The following is a 22,074-nucleotide window of genomic DNA, read 5'->3' as shown; positions in this document are numbered from 1 at the left end:
ATTAAAGGATATAATATAAAGAATGTACTGCTGATACCACAGTAAGCTCAAATAACTATTATTAGATAGCTATTGTTACAATAATAGAACTTAGCAGATGCTGATTTACAATCCAAATATCAAATCTATTGACCCACAATATTAGTGAAACTGTCAAATAGATTAAAATTGTTATGTCCACTGTGTATTCTTTTCTAGTTAGGAAATTTTGCCTTGGAAAGGTTGCTTAGAGAATTAAGAGAGACAGTTTGTCATAATGGCTACCATCACCAAGCTCTGATGCCTGATGTATTAGTCTTCCCTAAGAGGATTAAACTGTCACGTCAAGCAGAATTTACTTGGGTTCCCTTTATCCTGGACACTTAACAAACTCTTCTTTCGCTCTGAAACTGCAGGTTGACCATACCTTGCTTCTATTGACTCTTTCATTGAATCTGGACATCATTAATTTTAATTTTCTATAATAGGCCTATGTCAGATTTTTGGAGTACCTCTTTTCTTGTCCATGGAGGATATGTTCCAAGACCCCCAGTGGATGCTGAAACTACAGATAGTAATGAACCCTATATACACTATGTTTTTTCCCATACAGTAATGAACAGGTAGTGAATACAGCATGGATATGCTGGATAAAGGGATGATTCATGTCCCACTTGGGGCAGAACAGGATGGTACGATATTTTATTATGCTACTCAGAATGACATGCAATTGAAAACTTATATATTTCTAGAATTTTCTGTTTAATAGTTAAGAACTGTGGTTGGCTATAACTGAAACCACAGAAAATGAAACTGCAGATAAGGGGGGACAAGTGTATTTTCTGCTTATGTTTAGAAGTTTCTCTTTTTTTTTTTGAGATGGAGTCTCGTTCTGTCTCCTAGGCTAGAGTGCGGTGGTGCGATCTCGGCTCACTGCAACTTCCACCTTCTGGGTTCAAGTGATTCTCCTGCCTCACCTCCCGAGTAGCTGGGATTACAGGCGCCCACCACCACACCTGGCTAATTTTTTGTATTTTTAGTAATGATGGGGTTTCACCATGTTGGCCAGGCTGGTCTCGAACTCCTGACCTCAGGTGATCCACCTGCCTCGGCCTCCCAAAGTGCTGGGATTATGGGTGTGAGCCACAATTACAATTGTTAATTGTAATATTAACAATTCGCTTGGCTTGTGAATTGTAATAATATTATCCATTACTTGTAAATTTAAATCCATTTCCTATTTCTGGGAGGTTCTTTCACCCCCTTTATAATTCAGTATACTCTGCTTTGACATTGTAAAACATTGCTTTGGATATTCTCAATGGTGGACAGTTTTTCTCCTTTGAAAATAAATTTGATTTTTTAAGTAACAGAGGAAAGTCTGATGCAGATTGCCTAATCCTTGTGAGTAACTAAGAGGAGCAATACTATCTTCACTCAAAAGAGTCCTGTCAATAAAATTATAATGCTTTTTTTTTTTTTTTTTGAGATGGAGTTTCGCTTTTGCTGCCCAGGCTGGAGTGCAGTGGTGGGATCTCGGCTCATCGCAACCTCTGCCTCGGATTCAAGCGATTATCCCGCCTCAGCCTCCTGAGTAGCTGGGATTACAGGCATGTGCCACCACACTTGGCTAATTTTGCATTTTTAGTAGAGATAGCGTTTCTCCATGTTGGGCAGGCTGGCCTCGAACTCCCAATCTCAGGTGATCCACCCTCGACCTCCCAAAGTGCTGGAATTACAGGCGTGAGCCACCACGCCTGGCCTATAATACTTTCTTGAATATTATTTTGCCAGGATTTCTCAGGGGTGAGGATTCTAAAGTGTTTTGAGTAATGACAGTAAGAGTAAACAATTGGAGTGTCTTCCCAAGTTAATCTAATGATGATGTTATTCATTCGTATACATGCCTTTGAAGATATTTTGTAGTCGTTTCCACGTGCTTTTTCTTGTCCATGAAAGCCTCTCCGTCTTGCTGAGCGCGGTGGCTCACGCCTGTAATCCCAGCACTTTGGGAGGCTGAGGCAGGTGGATCACCTGAGGTCAGGAGTTTGAGACCAGCCTGACCAACATGGCGAAACCCCATCTCTACTAAAAATATAAAAATTAGCAAGGCATGGTGGCACATGCCTGTAATTCTAGCTACTCAGGAGGCTGAAGCAGGAGAATCGCTTGAACCCAGGAGGCAGAGGTTGCAGTGAGCCGAACTTGTACCACTGCACTCCAGCCTTGATGACAAAGCGAGATTCTGTCTCAAAAAAAAAAAAAAAAAAATCTGTATTTTTCTTTGAGTTATATTCTTGCGGTCTTATAGCCCAGTGGTTCTTATACGTTGTAGCCTTAGGACTACAGAACACATTTAAAAATGGGAGATTCCACTGGGCATGGTGGCTCATGCTTGTAATCCCAGCACTTTGGGAGGCTAAGGTGGGAGAATTGCTTGAGCCCAGGAGTTCGAGACCAGCCCGGACAACACAGGGAGACCCTGCCTCTGCAAAAAGTAAAAAAATTAGCCGGGTGTGGTGGCACATACCTGTGGTCCCAGCTACTCAGGAGGCTGATATGCAAGGATCTCATGGGCCCAAGAGGTCACGACTGCAGAGAGCCATGATGGCATCACTGCACTCCAGCCTGGGTGACAGAGCAAGACCCTGTCTCAAAAAAAAAATTGAAGAATCTAAAGAGCTTTTGTTTATGTTATATGTATCCATGAAACAGAAATTTAAATTTTTAAAATATTTACATTCATGTACAGTGACACACACATTGAATATTTTCATAAAACATTTTTATGAAAAATAGCTGTATTTTTCTAAGAAAAATCTTAGAAAAGTGATGTCGTTTTACATATTTGCAAATCTTTTTAATATCTGGCTTAATAGAACTGGGTTCTTATGCAGTCTGTTATCATATGTTGATCGGGTTAAAGTACACGAAGAACATCCATCCTCTCAGAGAAAGTCACGTTGGGAAAGGGAGGAGTATTTTAAGACCTTTTCAGAGAATTATAGATATTCTTCTTGGTTACTGTACCAAACCTTGACAAGTAGTAGTTTTCCTAAAGGCTAACTATAATGTGGGATATAAAATCTTAAGACCTTGGCCAGGTGCAGTAGCTCATACCTGTAATTGCAGCACTTTGGGAGGCCAAGGCAGGTGGATCACTTGAGCCTAGGAGTTCGAGACCAGCCTGGGCAACACAGTGAGACCCTGTCTCCTAAAAATAACAAAAAATTAGCTGGACATAGTGGCACGAGCCTGTAGTCCAGCTACTTGGGAGGCCGAGGTGGGAGGATCACTTGAGCCTGGGAGGTTGAGGCTCATCGTGCCATTGTACTCCAACCTGGGTGATGGGAGTAAGTTACACCCTGTCTCAAAAAAAAAAAAAAAAGTCTGTCTTACAGTTGGAGTGAAATCTACCCAGGAATGATTTCACATCATGCATCTTTTGGATGGTTCACTGAGTTATGTGTTAGGCACAGTTCTCCAGAGGAGACACAACCAATAGGATACATGTAGATACCTAAGAGGAAATTTATTATGGAAATTGGCTCACATTGTTACCAGGGCGGCAAGTCCGGTTGGGATCCACAGTCCTCAGTTCTTGTCTTCTTGGAAGAAAGAATTCAGCCAAGATTCAAGGCAGGAGTGAAGGTTTTTTGAAGTAACGTTCATTTGGAAGGGACCAAATGGACAACTTGAAATATTGAATGCCCCTATTTCCTGATCCTTCCCGGTCTCCTCTCATCCTTCTCCTTGGGTGGGCTGCTGGCTAATTGCCTCATGTGCAGTGACTTGCCAGTATCTGAAAGGGTCCACAGGTGCCATTTGGTGTTTGGAGTTCTGTGCATGCTTGCGTAGGGCAATTTTCCCTTACTGGTCTACTGCTCCCAGAGGAGGGTCATGTACTGGTCACACTCCACCATTTTGCTCCTTACTGCACATTCCTGGACATATTTGCTCAATTCCTAGGATCTTATCAGGAAGTTGTTGCCCATAAGCCCAAGATGTTTCCTGTTAGGAAATTTTCCCCTCCCTGGTGCCAGCTGCAATCAGTTATCATTCCTGAAGAGGCCACCTGGACATTCCTTGGGGCCTGTCCTGCCCCACTCATACCTGCCTGTCTACCTACTCTAACAGCATGATTATGGAGGCCAAGAATTCCCAGACACACCATCTGCAAGCTGGGGAACCAGAAAGCCTGTGGTGTAATTCAGTCTGAGTCTGAAGGGCTGAGGGCCAGGAGGGCCCATGGTGGAACTCCCAGTCCAGGGCTTTAAAGGCTTGAGAATGGTGAAGGGTTGCGGGACAGGCAGCACTGGGGTAAGTCCCAGAATCAGGGGCTCCGATATCTGAGGGCAGGAGATGGGTGTCCCAGCTCAAGAAAAGAGGGATTGGAGGATGCCCGTCCACATTGGTGAGGATGGATCCTCTTTAATCAGTCTACTGATTGAAATGCTCATGTCCTCCAGAAACACCCTCATAACACACCCAGAAATCATGCTTTACCAGCTATATGGGCATCTCTTAACCTAATCTAGTTGACACATACAATTAACCATCACAGCCACCTTCAGGCTTAATAAGTCTCTAGAAGAACTCAGAACTCAATGAAAGCTGTTATGCTCATGGTTATGGTTTGCAACAGCAAAAGGATATAGATTAAAATCAGCCAAGGGAAGAGACACAATAGGACAAAGTTCAGGAAGTTCCAAGCACAGAGCTTCCAGCTGTCCTCTCCCAGTGGAGTCATCAACAGTGCTAAATTCTCCCAGCAGCAATGTGTGACAATAGACAGAATATTGGCAAGCAGGGAATCTCAGCTAGACTCTGATGTCCAAAGGTTTTATTGGGGCTCTGCCATGTGGACATAGTCAACTGCCTGCATAGCTGACCTTAGCTTCCAGCACCTCCAGGTTGGCCTGTCACTGCATGACCCAAAGCCCCCACCATAAATCATTCTTGTGTAGCCCAAGGTTCCCTTGTAAACAGACACTATTTTTTGGTGGGGGGTGGTAGGGGACAGGGTCTTGCTCTGTTGCCAGGCTGGAGTGCAGTGGCACAATCTTGGTTCACTGCAGCCTCGACCTCCAGGACTCAAGCGATTCTTCTCTGTCAGTCTTCTGAGTAGCTGGGACTACAGGCGTATGCCACCATGCCCAGCCAATTTTTGTATTTTTTGTAGAGACAGTGTTTCGCCATGTTTCCCAGGCTGGTCTTAAACTCCTGGGCTCAAGCGATCCTCCCACCTTGGCCTCCTGAAGTACTAGGATTACAGGCGAGAGCCACTGTGCCCTGCCCAAAGACACTTTTATCAGGCAAGACATTCCAAGGGTTTAGAATTACCGCTCAGGAGTCAAGGACAAAAACCAGACCTCCCTTTGGGCAAGGTTAAATTGTTCACTACATAGTATGTTTCTCATGTCATCACAAAGAATATTTTTTAAATATTTTTTACAGTGTACTCAAGGGTCATGATTTAGTAAAACCAGCCTTTTTTTTTTTTTTTTCCATCAAAGACATTCTTACATAAAACTGGTTTTGTTTGTTCTGCTTGAGTGCAGGTAGTGCTTGGCGATGTGTGCTAATACATTTCCACACCACTGCCTTGATTACGCTAGCTGTCAGCAGGTACCCACTATTGCTTTTACGACCTTAATGTCAAACTAGGCAAATAACATCTTAATTTTTACTTTTTCTGTTTACGAAAATAGTTTCGGCCACGGTTATGCCCTCAGAACCTCTGCTCTAGCTAAGCACCCTATATCTTTACCTTGTTTTATGACATAAAGCAAGAGGACCGAGACTGTACATTCTTTGAGGGGAGGTTGCCATCTTCATCTTTGTAGTCAATATTTTACCTAGCACAGTGCTTCATATGCAACAGAAATTCAACGAACGCCTGTTAAATGAATGCATAGAACTTTTAATCACTTTAGGAAGTCTTTCCACAACTTGATTTGGTTTTTAAAAAATGCAAATAAAAGGTGACTTTTTCTTCCCATTTGTGATAGATTTTTTTTCTTTTGTCATATAGAAGCGTTGTCAAATCTGTGCTGATTCCCAAGAAACTTGAGAATCAGTTTTGTCTCTCTTGTGACAGTTAAATCCTTCACCGAGGTTGCCGCCTGTGATCCTAATGACTTCTGTCATGGTGCAGACACTCCTCCTCCAGACTAGGGTGACAGACTCCAGCCCTCTCCACGTATGGTTTTACTCTCCTCACATCTGTTCCCTAGTAACCACCAAGATGGTCTGTTTGAAACGTGGATAGGCTGGGCACGGTGGCTCATGCCTGTAATCCCATCAGATTGGGAGGCCGGTAGGGGCGGATCATTTGAGGTCAGGAGTTTGAAACCAGCCTGGCCAACATGGTGAAACCCCATCTCTACTAAAAATACAAAAATTAGCCAGCCGTGGTGGTGGGCGCTTGTAATCCCAGCTACTCAGGAGGCTGAGGCAGGAGAATCACTTGAGCCCAGAAGGCAGAGGTTACAGTGAGCAGAGATCGCACCACTGAACTCCAGCCTGGGCAACAGGACAAGACTCTGCCTCAAAAAAAAAAAAAAAAAAGGATAATAAGCCAGGTACTCTTTTCACATATTTAATCCTCACCATCCTTACGAGGGAGGGTGCTGTTTGTTATCCTCACTTTACAGATGAGAAGCCTGAGGACCTCAGTGACCTAGCAGGTCTGGCTCTGGGGTCCCAGATGTCTCCTCTTAACTATGTGCTAAATACTTCTCACTGCTTAGTGTCACACCTGTTGGCTGTTGTCTACAAGCCAAAGATAAGCTCCCAAACATGACATCTGAGCCCTTCCATGCTCTGACTTCTGCTCTTAGGGCTTCCCTGTGTCCTGCCTGTTTGGTGCTGCTATAGTCTCTAGGAGTTCAAATCTGCGCACAGCGTCCCTGCGCACAGTGCTGTTTATAGCCTCTGCACTGCGGCTGCTCCTGTCCCTGCTAGCAGGTCTGCTAGGCCTGCCTGTACCCCTTTCACCTGGCAGAGTCTTACTTAGGAGAGAGCTCAGGTGGTGACTGCTCAAGGAAGTTCTCCTCCACCTTTCTCCTTTGTCCCCTTCCCCAGTGAAATGAAGAGCTCACAATGAGTGGGGCAGACAAATGAAGGCAGGTAACTGTAACAAGTGTGGTAAGAATTACAATGTGAGAGTTAATTATAAGGAAGGTAAAAATTTTTCCATAGCAGTTTGTCCTATATCCTAAACTAGACTATCCATTCCTTTGAGGGTACAGACTCATACTGTCAGTATTTGGTAGATAAACAAAAAGTAAAATATCTGAAAAATAAGTAAACACAGCATTTCTCCTAAACTAGATTTCCTATTTCATATTTTCTTCCAAATCCACAAAATTATGAAAAATTTTTTTTGAGATGGGGCCTCACTCTGTCACCCAGGCTGCAGCCTCTGCCTCTTGGGCTCAAGTGATCTTCCCACCTCAGCCTCCTGAGTCGCCGGGATTACCGTGTCTCAGGTAATTACCGTGGGATTACCATGCCCAGCTAATTTTTGTATTTTTTTATAGAGTCGGTTTCACCATGTTGCCCAGGCTGGTCTCAAACTGGACTCAAGTGATCTGCCCACCTTGGCCTCCCAAAGTGTTGGGATTACAGGTGTGAACCACAGCACCCAGCCTAAAGTTTTGAAATCTTACAGACTTTCGGAAAATGGTATAAATACAGATGTGTAGGATTTTCTATTTTTAAATAATGAGTTTTCCTTCTCTCTTTTCTTTTGTAAGCTCCTTGCCCGACTTGAAGGTAGAAGTTCCTTGAAAGAAATAGAACCAAATCTGTTTGCTGATGAAGATTCACCTGTGCATGGTAAAAATACAACCTTTATAAAAATATAAATGCAAATAAAGCTTTATAAAAGGATTTTTCACATCAGCTCACATGTATACACATATTCCTGCAAGAGGCTTATACAGGTTAAACTGTCCAGTTGAAAACTGAGACACAGGTTGTGACAGGAAGCTTTTAAGCTTTCCTCACCGGTATCAGACAAGATAAGTTTGCTTCTCTGCAGTAAATCTTCAGAGTCTGCCTTGACCTCTGTCTTATTCCCAACACACAATATTTATGCAAGTCCTGCTATTATAGTTTATTTTGAAATTATTTTTCTTTAGAAGTTTGCGGAGTTACAGGGAAGTCCTTAGGTACCCAATTGTTCTCTTAGTATTTCTACAACAGGGAAAACTTACAAAGGGCGTGTGCTTAGGTTGATTTTTTTTCTTTTAATGTAGCGGCTTCACAGAGATAAAATTCACCCACTTAAGTGTGCAGTTAAGTGATTTTTAGTATATTACACAGTTGTGCAACCATTACCACAACTGATTTTAGAGCATTTTATCTCCTCATAAAGAAGCTCATTTCTAATCATTGTCATCTCCCATGTTCCCCAGCTCTAGGCAACTACTAGTCTACTTTCTAACTATAGATTTGCCTTTTCTGGACATTTCGTATAACTGGAAATCATGTAATATGTGATCTTCTGTGACTGGCCTTTTTTACTTTGAATAATTTGCATTGTATAATTCATTGTCACCACATCATAACACAGTAGTTCACTTTTTGTTAAATATTTCATTGCATGGGTATGCATGTTGCTTATCCGTTTGTTAGCGGATGGACATTTGGGTTGTTTCATTTGCTGGCTGTTATGCATAATGCTGCTGTGGTTATCTGTGTACGTGTTTTTCTGTGGATAGATGTTTTCAGTTCTATCGGGTAATACCTAGCATAGGCGTTGCTAGGTCATATGGCAATTCTACATTTAACCTTTTGAGAAACTGCCAGACTGTTTTCCAGAGGAGCTTCACATTTTATTTGCACCGTCATTGCATTGCCAGCAATGCAATGATGGTTCCAGTTCCCATATTCTGGGAATACTTGTTATTGTCTGTCTTTCTGATAATAGCCATCCTAGTCAGTAGGAAGTGTTATCTCTGTGTGGTTTTTGACTTACATTTTCCTCACGGCCAGTGATGTTGAGTATCTGCACAGGCTTATTGGCAAATTGTGTATCTTTGGAGAAACGTCAGATCCTTTGCTCATTTAAAAAATCAAGTTATAGCCAAGCGCGGTGGCTCACGCCTGTAATCCCAGCACTTTTGGGAGGCTGAGGCAGGCGGATCACAAGGTCAGGAGTTCGAGACCAGCCTGGCCAAGAGACCAGCCTGGCCAATATGGTGAAACCCCATCTCTACTAAAAATGAAGTTTCCAACTGTTATTGTTGAATTGTCTGTTTCTCTCCTGAGTTTTATCATTTTTTACTTTTGTATTTTGGGGCTTCATGTATTGTTAAGCACACATAACTTTTTATTTTGTCTTATTGCTGGTTGACCCATTTATCATTATAAAATGTTCTTCTTCGGCCGGGCGCGGTGGCTCAAGCCTGTAATCCCAGCACTTTGGGAGGCCGAGACGGGCGGATCACGAGGTCGGGAGATCGAGACCATCCTGGCTAACACGGTGAAACCCCGTCTCTACTAAAAAAATACAAAAAACTAGCCGGGCGAGGTGGCGGGCGCCTGTAGTCCCAGCTACTCGGGAGGCTGAGGCAGGAGAATGGCGTGAACCCGGGAGGTGGAGCTTGCAGTGAGCTGAGATCCGGCCACTGCACTCCAGCCTGGGCGACACAGCGAGACTCCGTCTCAAAAAAAAAAAAAAAAAATGTTCTTCTTCGTCACTTCACATCCATTAGGAAGGCTACTATCAAAAAAACAGGAAATAGCAAGTGTTAGCAAGGATGTGGAGAAATTGTAACCCTTTTGCACTGTCGGTAAGATTGTAAAACAGTGCGACCATTATGGAAAATAGTATGGAGGTTCCTCAAACAATTAAAAATAGAGCTACTGTATGAGCCCATAATCTCACCTGTGGGTATTCATCCAAAAAAATTGAAAGCAGGATCTTGGAGAAATATTTGTACACTCTTGTTTATAGCAACACTATTCACAATAGCTAAGAGGTAAAACCAACCTAAATGTCCGTCAGTGTACTCATAATGAATCCCTGGGGGGAAAGGTATCCATCAATGGTTGAGTGGTATATGCAAAATGTGATATATACATGCAATTGATATATTTCAGCCTTACAGAAGAAGGAAATTCTGTCACTTGCTACAACATGGATGAACCTTGAGGACATAGTGCTAAATGAAATAGGCCAGACAAAAAGACAAACTGCTTGATTCCACTTACATGTAGTTTCTAAGGTAGTTAAGGTAGTTAAATTCACAGAAAAGAAAGTAAAATGGTAGTTATCAGGAGCTGGGGAGGTGGAGGAAGTCAGTCATTGTTTAATGGATGCAAAATGTGAGTTTTGCAAGATGGAAAAGTTGTGGAGTTCTGCTTCATTGCTTCACAGCAATGTGAATGTACTTCACACCGCTGAGCTGTACACTTCTAAATGGTTAAAGTACAGGCTGGGCACGGTGGCTCATGCCTGTAATCCCAGCACTTTGGGAGGCCGAGGTAGGTGGATCACCTGAGGTCTGGAGTTGGAGACCAGCCTGGCCAACATGGTGAAACCCTGTCTCTACTAAAAATAGAAAAAATTAGCTGGGCGTGGTGGCCGGTGCCTGTAATTTAACCAGCTACTTGGGAGGCTGAGGCAGGAGAATAGCGTGAACCCGGGAGGGATTCTGTGAGCTTGCAGTGAGCCGAGATCGTGCCATTGCACTCCAGCCTGGGTGACAGAGCAAGACTCTGCCTCAAAAAAAAAGAAAAAAGAAAAATTACTCAGGTATGGTGGCTCATGCCTGTAATCCCAGCTATTCGAGAGGTCAAGACAGGAGAATCGCTTGGACCTGGGAGGCAGAGGTTGTAGTGAGCCGAGATTGTGCTACTTCACTCCCGCCTGGGTGACAGAGCAAGACTGTCTCAAAAAGGAAAAAAAAAACAAAACCAAAGACAAAAAGCTTATGATTGTCATTTTGCTGTTTTTTATATATGTCTTATGTCTTTTCTGTTTCTTTCTCCTTTACTGTTTTCTTTTGTGTTGTTTTCTCGTGTACCATTTTAATTCCCTTGTCATGATTTTCACTATATTTTTCTGAATTATTTTTCTAGTGATTGCCCTGGGATTACAAGTAGCATCATAATTTCTAACAATCTAGTTTGGATTAATACAAACTTAATTTCCATATTTTGTAAAAAGCTTTGTTTACTGTGTAGCTATTCCCTACATGATTATACATCGTCTGGTCCTCAGCACATTTAATATTATTACTGAATTAAAATAATTAAAATGATTACTTAAGAATACTTTCTGTCCAGGTGCGGTGGCTCACACCTGTAATCCAGCACTTTGGGAGGCTGAGGTGTGTGGATCACCTGAGGTCAGAAGTTCAAGGCCAGCCTGGCCAACATGATGAAACCTCGTCTCTAAAAAATTAGCCGGGCATGATAGCGGGTGCCTGTAATCCCAGCTACTCGGGAGGCTGAGACAGGAGAACTGCTTGAACCCGAGAGGCAGAGGTTGCAGTGAGCTGAGATTGCACCACTGCACTCCAACCTGGGCAACAGAGCAAGACTCTGTCGCAAAAACAACTTCCTTCTTAAATCAGATAGATGAAAAAATAGTTACAAATATAAAAACACATTTATACTATCTTTTTTTTTTTTTTTTTAGATGGAGCCTCACTCTGTTGCCCAGCCTGGAGTGCAGTGGTGTGATCTCGGCTCACTGCAACCTCCACCTCCTGGGTTCAAGTGATTCTCCTGCCTCAGCCTCCCCAGTATCTGAGACTACAGGTGTGTGCCACCACACCTGGCTAATTTTTTATTTTTAGTAGAGGGGTTTCACTATGTTGGCCAGGCTGGTCTCAAACTCCTGACCTCAGGTGATCCACCCGCCTTGGCCTCCCAAAGTGTTGGGATTACAGACATGAGCCACCACACCCGGCCTGTACTGTCTTTTATATTTACATAGATAGTTACATTTCCCTATGCTTTTTATTTTCTCATTTGGATTTCAGGTACTGTCTAGTGTCCTTTCATGTAGCCTGAAGCACTCCCTTTAGTGTTTCTTGTACAGCAGATTTGCTAACCAAAATTCTCCATAATAAAACACAAATTTTGATCGAGTATGTAAGACAAAAAACAGAATGGTCTTTGTACACTCTCTATAGGGAAGGATATTAATAAGGTGAGCCTTATGAAACTGACATTAATATGTTAAAATGTGTTTGTGGAACAACTTCTACATTAGAATATTATAGAAACATTGAAAAACATCATCATGTTTAGTCACTAACAAAAAAGTTTACTGAAAACTACCGAAGATCCTGTAGCTGTAAAACTAGTTAGATGAGTACTCCATTGGAACAACAGCAGGTAGAAGACTGGGATTATAAAGATTATTTATCAACAATAGAAGTTTATCAGAACTTGTTATAGAAAAGCTTAAGTTGAAGTAGTAAGAGATTTAGGGGTTATAGAGTCTCGATGCCATTGTAAACTTTTTTTTTGAGACAGAGTCTTGCTCTGTCTCATCTGTATTTTTAGTAGACATGGAATTTCACTACATTGGCCAGGCTGGTCTTGAACACCCAACCTCAGGTGATCCACCCACCTTGGCCTCCCAAAATTCTGGGATTACAGGTGTGAGCCACTGCACCCATCCAAACTTTTTTTAAATTTAAATTTAAATTTAATTTAATTTAATTTTAAATTCTGGGATCCATGTGCGGAACATGAAGGTTTGTTACATAGATAAATGCATGCCATGGTGGTTGGCTGCATCTATCAACCCATCACCTAGGTTACTTGTCTTAGCTATTTGTCCTGATGCGTTCCCTCCCCTCATGCCTTCGGCAGGCCCTGGTGTGTGTTACTCCCCTTCCTGTGTCCATGTGTTCTCATCCAAACGTTTCATTTTATTTTATTTTATTTTATATTTTATATTTATATTTTATATTTTATGTTATTTTTTATATTTTATATTTTACATTTTATAATTTTATTTTATATTTTATTTTATTTTATTTATTTTTTTATTTTTTTATTTTGAGACAGAGCGTCACTCTGTCACCCAGGCTGGAGTGCAGCTTGATCTCTGCTCACTGCAACGTCAGCCTCCCAAGTAGCTGGAATTACTGGCGGGTGCTACCATGCCCAGCTAAGTTTTTGTATTTTTAGTAGAGACAGGGTTTCAACATGTTGGCCAGGCTGGTCTTGACCTCAAGTGATCCACCCGTGTTGGCCTCCCAAAGTGCTGAGATTACAGGCATGAACCATTGTGCCCAGTGCCAAACTTTTCTTTTTGAGACAGGTCTCGCTCTTGTTGCCCAGGCTGGAGTGCAGTGGCGCAGTGACGGCTCGCTGCAGCCTCGACCAGCCCCGGGCTCAGGTGATCCTCCCAGCTCTGCCTCCTTAATAGCTGGGACCACAGATGTGTGCCAGCATACCCAAGTAATTTTTGTATATTTTGTAGAGATGGAGTTTTGCCATGTTGCCTAGGATGGCCTTGAACTCCTGGGCTCAAGCCATCTGCCCACCTCAGCCTCCCAAAGTGCTGGGATTATGGGCATGAACCACCACGTCCAACCTGTAAACATATTTTTAATGCTTTTTTGGATAGGAGTTATTCAGTACCATGTACCAATTCATTACTTCTTTACTTCTGTAATGATTATAATCTGCAAATTCAACATATTTGTTATATAGTTGGTAGGCTGGTACCAAGATGATAGATTTTTTGGCTTTTCCTTTCTTTTCCTTATTTTGAAGGATCTTTAGATTCATAACTCTTTCTGACAATCTGTTACCCAAACTCCTTACAGCGTTCTATTTGTAAGAGTAACTGTCAAGGCCAAATCATCCAGATTTTCTGATTTAGTTTAATATCTTCAAGTGCCAAACCTTAGGGATTTTTTTACTGCAAGTCGTCACGTTCCATACTTTGGCTGGACAAGCATCCTGTAGCAGCCACAGAAACATATGAGGTGGTGACTCCAAGTACATTGAAAAGGATGATGTCCCTTCTGTGGGACATAATATTTGATCACAGGTTTTGATCTTGAGGATCAAACAGTAAATGTTTATAAAATCAGTAAAACTGATTTCAGTTCATCATTAAACGTATTTGTGAGGAATTTAGTTCAAGGACCTTAATAATAATTCATGTGTCTCTTGCAAGTTTGCAGTGTCTTCCCTGGTTGTTATAAATGCCTTTTTTATACCTGATTTGCTATTAATGTGTAAAAGGAAAAGAGTATCTCTTAGGCAGGGATTTAACCCTCAACTTCTTTGCCTCAGTTTCACTGGTTGGGAATCTGCTCTGTCCTTGCTGTTACTCTAGAAGCAGTGAATGCCTAGGCTAGTCCTGTTGTCTCCTGTCTTCTGAGTATCTCAGTTTTAAAAGTTTGGTTCACAAAATAAGATGTTAAATATGCTTTTGCGGACTACACAATTAATGCCCCAAGGCCACTATTTTGGACAAACTCAGTGATCTTTTCCCGCCATTTTTCATTGTCATGACTTTTCTGCTGCATTTATTATTTAGTGCTGTTTCATTTTCTTGAAACAGTCTCTTTTGCCCGGTAATGTTTTTCTTCCTGGTTTTCCTATTAAGTTTCTGTTTTAGCTGTCTTCTAATGCCTCTTCTAACTGTGGATATATCTCAAAAATTTAGTTTTGGCCTTAATTTTAGGTCCATATTACCCACCCATCAAAGAGATTTTTGTTTTTTCTCTTATTATTTCTATGTGGATTACTCCTAGACTGCTATAACCAGCCCCTTATTACCATCTTGAATCTTTTTTTTTTTTTTTTGAGATGGAGTTTCACTCTTGTTGCCCAGGCTGGAGTGCAATGGCGCGATGTCAGCTCACTGCAACCTCTGCCTCCCAAGTTCAAGCAATTCTCCTGTCTCAGCCTCCCAAGTAGCTGGGATTACAGGCGCGTGCCACCACGCCCAGCTAATTTTTATATTTTTAGTAGAAGCAGGGTTTCATCATGTTGGCCAGGCTGGTCTTGAACTCCTAACCTCAGGTGAGCCACCTGCCTCATGCCTCAGCCTCCCAAAGTACTGGGATTATAGGCGTGAGCTACCGCACCTGGCTTACCATCTTGAATCTTTTGTCTTAGTGGCTGTAGGACATTTTCATTTTGTGACACCTAGAGATACATTAAAAAAAAAAATACCATTTTGAAAGCTAAATTTTTGCTGGAATACTCAATGTGAATTATGTGAATTAAAAATTTCTACTTTGGGCTGGGTGGGGTGGTGCATGCCTGTAATTCTAGCACTTTGGGAGGCTGAGATGGGTGGATCGCTTGAACCCAGGAGTTTGAGATCAGCCTGGGCAACTCAGCAAGACTGTCTCTACAAAAAAATACAAAAATTAGTCAGGCGTCGTGGCACACACCTGTGGTCCCAGCTACTCAGGAGGCTGAGGTGGGAGGATGGCTTAAGCCCAGGAGGCGGAGGTTGCAGTGAGCTGAGGTCACGCCACTACACTCTTGCCTGGGTGACAGAATAAGACCCTGTCTCAAAAAAAGTCTACTTTGTGTCTATATTTGATGTGTGCAGGTACTTCCAAGCCTATCTTTTAGAAGAACTTTTAAATCACCACATTAGGTTTACCTGCTGTAAAAGGTAACCATTTTCATGCTGCTGATAAAGACATACCCAAGGGGTATGATAAAGACATACCCAAGACTGGGCAATTTACAAAAGAAAGAGGTTTAATTGGACTTACAGTTCCATGTGCCTGGGGAAGCCTCACAATCATGGCAGAAGGCAAGGAAGAACAAGTCCCATCTTACATGGATGGCAGCAAGCAAAGAGAGCTTGTACAGGAAAATTCTCCCTTATAATAACCATCAGATCCCATGAGACTTACTATCACGAGAACGGCACAGGAAAGACCTCCCCCCATGATTCAATTACCCCCCACTGGGTCCCTCCCACAATACGTGGGAATTCAAACGAGATTTGGGTGGGGACACAGCCAAACCCTATCACCTGCAGGACTGAGGCCCTCACCACGCTAAGTGTGAGACCCTGTGGTCTCTCGCAGCAGGCCCCACACCAGGCAGTTTGCTTCTCTTGCTTTGCCTCCTATGTTGGTCCCCGTGTTAACCCTGGTCTCGGACCCTCTTACCTGCTGAGCTCTGCCACCAAAGCCACACACCCCACCTGTCGCTCCCTACCAGACCTGCTTCCATTTAAAATGCCAGTTTAACAATTGGCTTTTAGGCCCTTAACCCTCACAAACCAAAACTCGTATTTTTATTCTTTAGATGTCTCTCATGAGGATCTTAAGAAGAAGGTAACTGATGAAGCACATTCAGAAGATCCTGGGTTTTGTGCTGGGGACAGAATACTCAAGTCCCAACCTTAGAGAAGCTAACAGGAAATGTAATCAAGTAAATAGTCAGTGCTTATATAGTGTGATCCGTGTGATGATGGGAGACGACAGAGTTTGTTATTTTCCCTACCTCAGTGTTATTAGGAGCAAACAGGACATGTCTGAAGCAGCCTCTTTAAGGCATGCAGTACTCTAGAAAGGTGAGTAGCTGTGGGTCAGCCTCCCTGGCTGCCTCTCTGGGAGCAGGAGAGGGAGGATTTGCTGTGGTCTGCTTCTTGGTTTCCCGTCTGCGCTTCTGCATGGTCCCTGTTCTCTATCACACAGGGCAGTAAAAGACGCTTGGTAGGAGTGGTGGGTTCAGCGTAGCTCCTCAGTAACATAGTAGGAGAGGGCACGCTGAACATCTGGGTGGAATACAGGTTTAGCTGCTCTGTTAACTTTTAATTAGATGGACAGTTGTTAATATGAAAATAATTTTACTCCTTGAGCCTGGAATCTCTTTTTTTTTTCTTTCTTTCTTTTTAGAGACAGGGTCTCCCTCTGTTGCCTGGGCTAGAGTGCAGTGACATGATCACGGCTCACTGTAGCCTCAACCTCACAGGCTCCCACTTCACCCTGAGTAGCTGAGACTGGGACTATAGGCACATGCCACCACACCCAGCTATTTCTTTTTTTAAATTTTTTGTAGAGGCAGGGTCTCCCTATGTTGCCCAGGCTTGTCATGAACTCCTGGGCTCAAGTGATCCTCCCACTTCAGCTTCCAAAGTGCTGGATTACAGACCTGAGCCACTGTGCCCAGCCATGTGTAGAATTCTTAAATACAAAAGAGAAGTCTATGAGAACTGATAACATACTGCGCTGTAAGAAAGCCGAAGCCAGGTGTGGGGGCTCATGCCTGTAATCCCAGCACTTTGGGAGGCTGACACAGGCAGACCACTTGAGCCCAGGAGTTCAAGACCAGCCTGGGCAACATGATGGAATCCAGTCTCTACAAGAAATACAAAAATTAGCCAGGCATGATGACACATGCCTGTAGTCCCAGCTACTTGAGAGGCTGAGGTGGAATCAGTTTTTAAAGTTCTTCTTAAGGTAAATTTAGAATTGCAAGTTGTATGTAAGATTATGGTAGAAATTTGGTGCAGTCTTGGCTCACTGCAGCCTCTACCTCCTGGGCTCAGCTGATTCTCCAACCTCAGCCTCCCAATTAGCTGGGACTAGTGATGCACACAACCATGGGTGGCTGTTTTTTGTTTTTGTTTTTTAATTGTAGTGTCGGGGTCTCACTATATTGACCAGGCTGATATCTAACTCTTGGGCTCAAGTGATCCTCCTGCCTTGACCTCCCAAAGTGCAGGGAATTACAGGCATGAGCTACTGTACCCAACCTAGATTTCTTAAACATTATTTGTGAATACTCCAACTTACAACGGTTTGTTAATAAGAAGAAGAAAGGCCGGGTACGGTGGTTCACACCTGTAATCCCAGCACTTTGGGAGGCTGAGGTGGGTGGATCACCTGAGGTCAGGAGTTTGAGACCAGCCTGGCCAACATGGCAAAACCCCATCTCTACCAAAATACAAAAATTAGCTGGGGGTGGTAGCGCACACCTGTAATCCCAGCTACTCGGGAGGCTGAGGCAGGAGAATTGCTTGAACCTGGGAAGCGTTGCAGTAAACCAAGATTGCACCACTGCACTCCAGCCTAGGCAACAGAACAAGATTCCATCTCAAAAAAAATTAAAATTAATCATAAGAAACAAAGTAATTGAATTCTTTTTTTGTTTGTTTTTTGGGACGGAGTTTCGCTCTTGTCACCCAGGCTGGAGTGCAATCGCGTGATCTCAGCTCACTGCAACCTCTGTCTCCCAGGTTCAAGTGTTTCTCCTGCCTCAGCCTCCCAAGTAGCTGGGATTACAGGCGCCCACCAGCACGCCCAGCTAATTTATTGTATTTTTAGTAGGGTTTCACCATGTTGGCACATGCACCACGCCCAGCTGTTTCTTTGAACTCCTGACCTCAGGTGATCCGCCCGCCTCTGCCTCCCAAAGTGCTGGGATTACAGGTGTGAGCCACTGTGCCCAGCCCTTGAATTCTTATATAGACCATCATTTGGTTGGGGATAATAGTTGGCATTTTAACATAGTGTTTCCAATCAGGTAGTTCAGCCATACATTAATAATGACAAGCAAGAGTTGAATGCCACTGTTGAGTGCATTTTGAAAAGCTCCGGAAACAAGGCAACTTGCCCAGTGTCGTTTGATTTAACTTGTGCTGTCCTCAATGAGTTATTTGAGCCTATATAGAAGGAGAGTTGGAGTCTTTAACGTTGAGAGTAGTTGACTTTGATTTTTAATGCTAGGAAAATAATTTCTAATGCAGCTGGACATGGTTTCAAGAGATAATTCCAATAGCAGAGAATAACTGAAGGCAGTTTGGGAACGTGTGAGGTTGTTTCCAGTTGAAGGGTGCTGTTGGCATTTAGGGCCTGCGAGCCATGGGCTCTTGCCTCAGTAATGTGTGAAACCACAAAATCCAGAATTGTTCACCCCATAACATCAGTAACACTGAGAAACCCTAATTAGGGAGTGCTTTCACCTGCAGGTCATAGAAGTCCAACTTAGTGGCTTGCCCAGGTGGAGGCTTGTTTTCCTCACATCCTGAGTGGCACAGAGGCAGGCTGTGCGTGGCTGGTGGGGGCTCCATATGCCCAGAGTCCTGGGCACCTTCTGTCTTCCACGCCACCATCCTGAGCGGGGGCTTTCATCCTCACTGCTTCCAGTTGGCTGCTCCACCCCCACAGGAGGGCGCGGCAGGGCAGAAGGTGTCCCTGGATAGGAAAGAATCATCAACAGAGAGCAGCCTGCATCTCACTGGTGACAGCTGTGTTACCTGGTAACCTTTCTTTTCAAAGGAGACCATGAAAAATAGTTTTAAAGTGGACACATTTCCCTCCTCATCAAATTAGGATTTTATACTTTAGGAAGAGGGGAAGAATGGATATGATGTAATCAACTACCAGAAATGGTGTGTACTGTAGTAATCAGATTTTTGAAAGGCCCTAGATCTGTGGCTCTTAATTTTCAAATCTCGCAAATTGAAGTGGAAGTGCATGTGAGCCTGGCCCGAGGAGAGTCCCCTAGCCTCTCCCAGTCTTCTCACCGGGCTCTGATTTCCTTGTTTCTTGTGTTTGCTTGTACAGCTCCATTTTGGCAAAAGTGTATTTAGATTTTCTTTCACATTCCAGTGAACGTCTTTTTTTTTTTTTTTTTTTGAGACGGAGTCTTGCTGTGTCGCCCAGGCTGGAGTGCAGTGGCTGGATCTCAGCTCATTGCAAGCTCCGCCTCCCGGGTTTTTACGCCATTCTCCTGCCTCAGCCTCCCGAGTAGCTGGGACTACAGTCGCCCACCACCTCGCCCGGCTAGTTTTTTGTATTTTTTAGTAGAGACGGGGTTTCACCGTGTTAGCCAGGATGGTCTTGAACTCCTGACGTCGTGATCCGCCCGTCTCGGCCTCCCAAAGTGCTGGGATTACAGGCTTGAGCCACCGCGCCCGGCCCAGTGAACGTCTTTTTAAACTTTTTTGCAGACTTTGCATTTTGTAGCCTACCCTTGAGCTACTGCATTTTGACTGAGATTTTTAAATTTTTACACAGGTGATATTCTTGAATTTCATGGCTCAGAAGGAACAGGAAAAACAGAAATGCTTTATCACCTAACAGCACGATGTATACTTCCCAAATCAGAAGGTGGCCTGGAAGTGGAAGTCTTATTTATTGACACAGATTACCACTTCGATATGCTCCGGCTGGTTACAGTTCTTGAGCACAGACTATCCCAAAGCTCTGAAGAAATAATCAAATACTGCCTGGGAAGATTTTTTTTGGTGTACTGCAGTAGTAGCACCCACCTGCTTCTTACACTTTACTCGCTAGAAAGTATGTTTTGTAGTCACCCGTCTCTCTGCCTTTTGATTTTGGATAGCCTGTCAGCTTTTTACTGGATAGACCGTGTCAATGGAGGAGAGAGTGTTAACTTACAGGAGTCTACTCTGAGGAAATGTTCTCAGTGCTTAGAGAAGCTTGTAAATGACTATCGCCTGGTTCTTTTTGCAACGACACAAACGATAATGCAGAAAGCCTTGAACTCGTCGGAAGAACCTTCTCCTGCCTCCCGACGCCTGCGTGACGTGGACGTGGACTACAGACCCTATCTCTGTAAGGCATGGCAGCAACTGGTGAAGCACAGGATCTTTTTCTCCAAACAAGATGATTCTCAAAGCAGCAACCAATTTTCATTAGTTTCACGTTGTTTAAAAAGTAACAGTTTTAAAAAACATTTTTTTATTATTGGAGAAAGTGGGGTTGAATTTTGTTGATATGTATCATAAAATAGTCTTTTGCAGGGTACTATGCAAACCTTAAAATTTGTCTTTCTCAAGACAGAGTCTCACTCTGTCTCCCAGGCTGGAGTGCAGTGGCACAATCATGGCTCACTGCAGCCTTGAACTCCTGGCCTCAAGGGATCCTCCTATGTGTGCCTCCCAGAGTGCAGGGATTACAGGTGTGAGCCACTGCTCGCGGCCACAAGTTTTCTTTTCTTTCTTTCTTTCTTTTTTTTTGAGACAGAGTCTCACTCTGTTTCCCAGGCTGTTGGAGTGCAGTGGCACGATCTCGGCTCACTGCAACCTCTGCCTCCTGGGTTCAAGCGATTCTCCTGCCTCAGCCTCCCAAGTAGCTGGGATTACAGGCTCTCACCACCACGCCGGCCTAATGTTTGTATTTTTAGTAGAGACAGGGTTTCACCACGTTGGCCAGGCTGGTCTCCAACTCCTGACCTCAAGTAATCCACCCGCCTCGGCCTCCCAAAGTGCTGGGATTGCAGGCCCGTGCCTGGCCCTAAAGTTTTAAACTCCAGGGGAATTAACAGTATTTCTTTACAGAATGGATTTGTTAAACTAGCACAGTAAAACTAAAGACTATTCTGTTTCTAGGCTGTTGAATCAAAGTGATTTTAGCAATTAAACTTTGTATTAAGCTTGCTTTAAAAGGAAATAAATAATATATACTTATTTTTCTGCCTAAATAAAATGGACATATTTAACTTTGTGTCACATTTTTGGAATTCAGTTAAGTCCTTTGTTGTTTAAGAAAGTTTAAATGCATTTATTTATTTATTTGTTTGTTTTGAGATGGAGTCTTGTTCTGTCACTCAGGTTGGAGTGCAGTGGCGTGATCTTGGCCCACTGTAACCTCCGCCTCCCAGGTTCAAGTGATTCTCGTGTCTCAGCCTCCCAAGTAGCTGGGAGTAGAGGCATGCGTCACCACACCCAGCTAATTTTTGTTGTTGTTGTTTGTTTGTTTGTTTTTTGAGACGGAGTCTCGCTCTGTCGCCCAGGCTGGAGTGCAGTGGCGCGATCTCGGCTCACTGCAAGCTCCACCTCCTGGGTTTACGCCATTCTCCTGCCTCAGCCTCCTGAGTAGCTGGGACTACAGGCGCCCGCCACCGCGCCCGGCTAATTTTTTGTATTTTTAGTAGAGACGGGGTGTCACTGTATTAGCCAGGATGGTCTTGGTCTCCTGACCTTGCAATCCACCCGCTTCGGCCTCCCAAAGTGCTGGGATTACAGGCATGAGCTGTTGCGCCTGGCGTCTTTTCTTTCCTTTTTTTCTCTCTCTCATATGTCTCTTTTTTTTTTTTTTTTTTTTTGAGACAGGATCTCAGTCTGTTTCCCAGCCTAGAGTGCAGTGGTACGATCAC

General features: G+C 43.5%; 1 protein-coding gene across 1 annotated transcript in view; it reads left to right on the top strand.

Moving 5' to 3' along the window:
- The window catches only part of XRCC2 (X-ray repair cross complementing 2), a 33,278-nt gene extending 11,849 nt beyond the window's left edge, over positions 1-21,429 (top strand). Inside the window, exons 2-3 of the mRNA XM_005551231.5 lie at positions 7,740-7,821; positions 19,971-21,429. Coding sequence (XP_005551288.3) covers positions 7,740-7,821; positions 19,971-20,692 — 804 coding nt within the window. The 3' untranslated portion in view covers positions 20,693-21,429. The remainder of the gene's footprint in view (positions 1-7,739; positions 7,822-19,970) is intronic.
- Positions 21,430-22,074: the final 645 nt, after the last annotated feature.

The sequence above is a fragment of the Macaca fascicularis genome, chromosome 3 (genome assembly GCF_037993035.2).
Source record: "Macaca fascicularis isolate 582-1 chromosome 3, T2T-MFA8v1.1".
NCBI lineage: Eukaryota > Metazoa > Chordata > Mammalia > Primates > Cercopithecidae > Macaca > Macaca fascicularis.
This window is presented reverse-complemented; position numbering and strand designations above follow the sequence as displayed.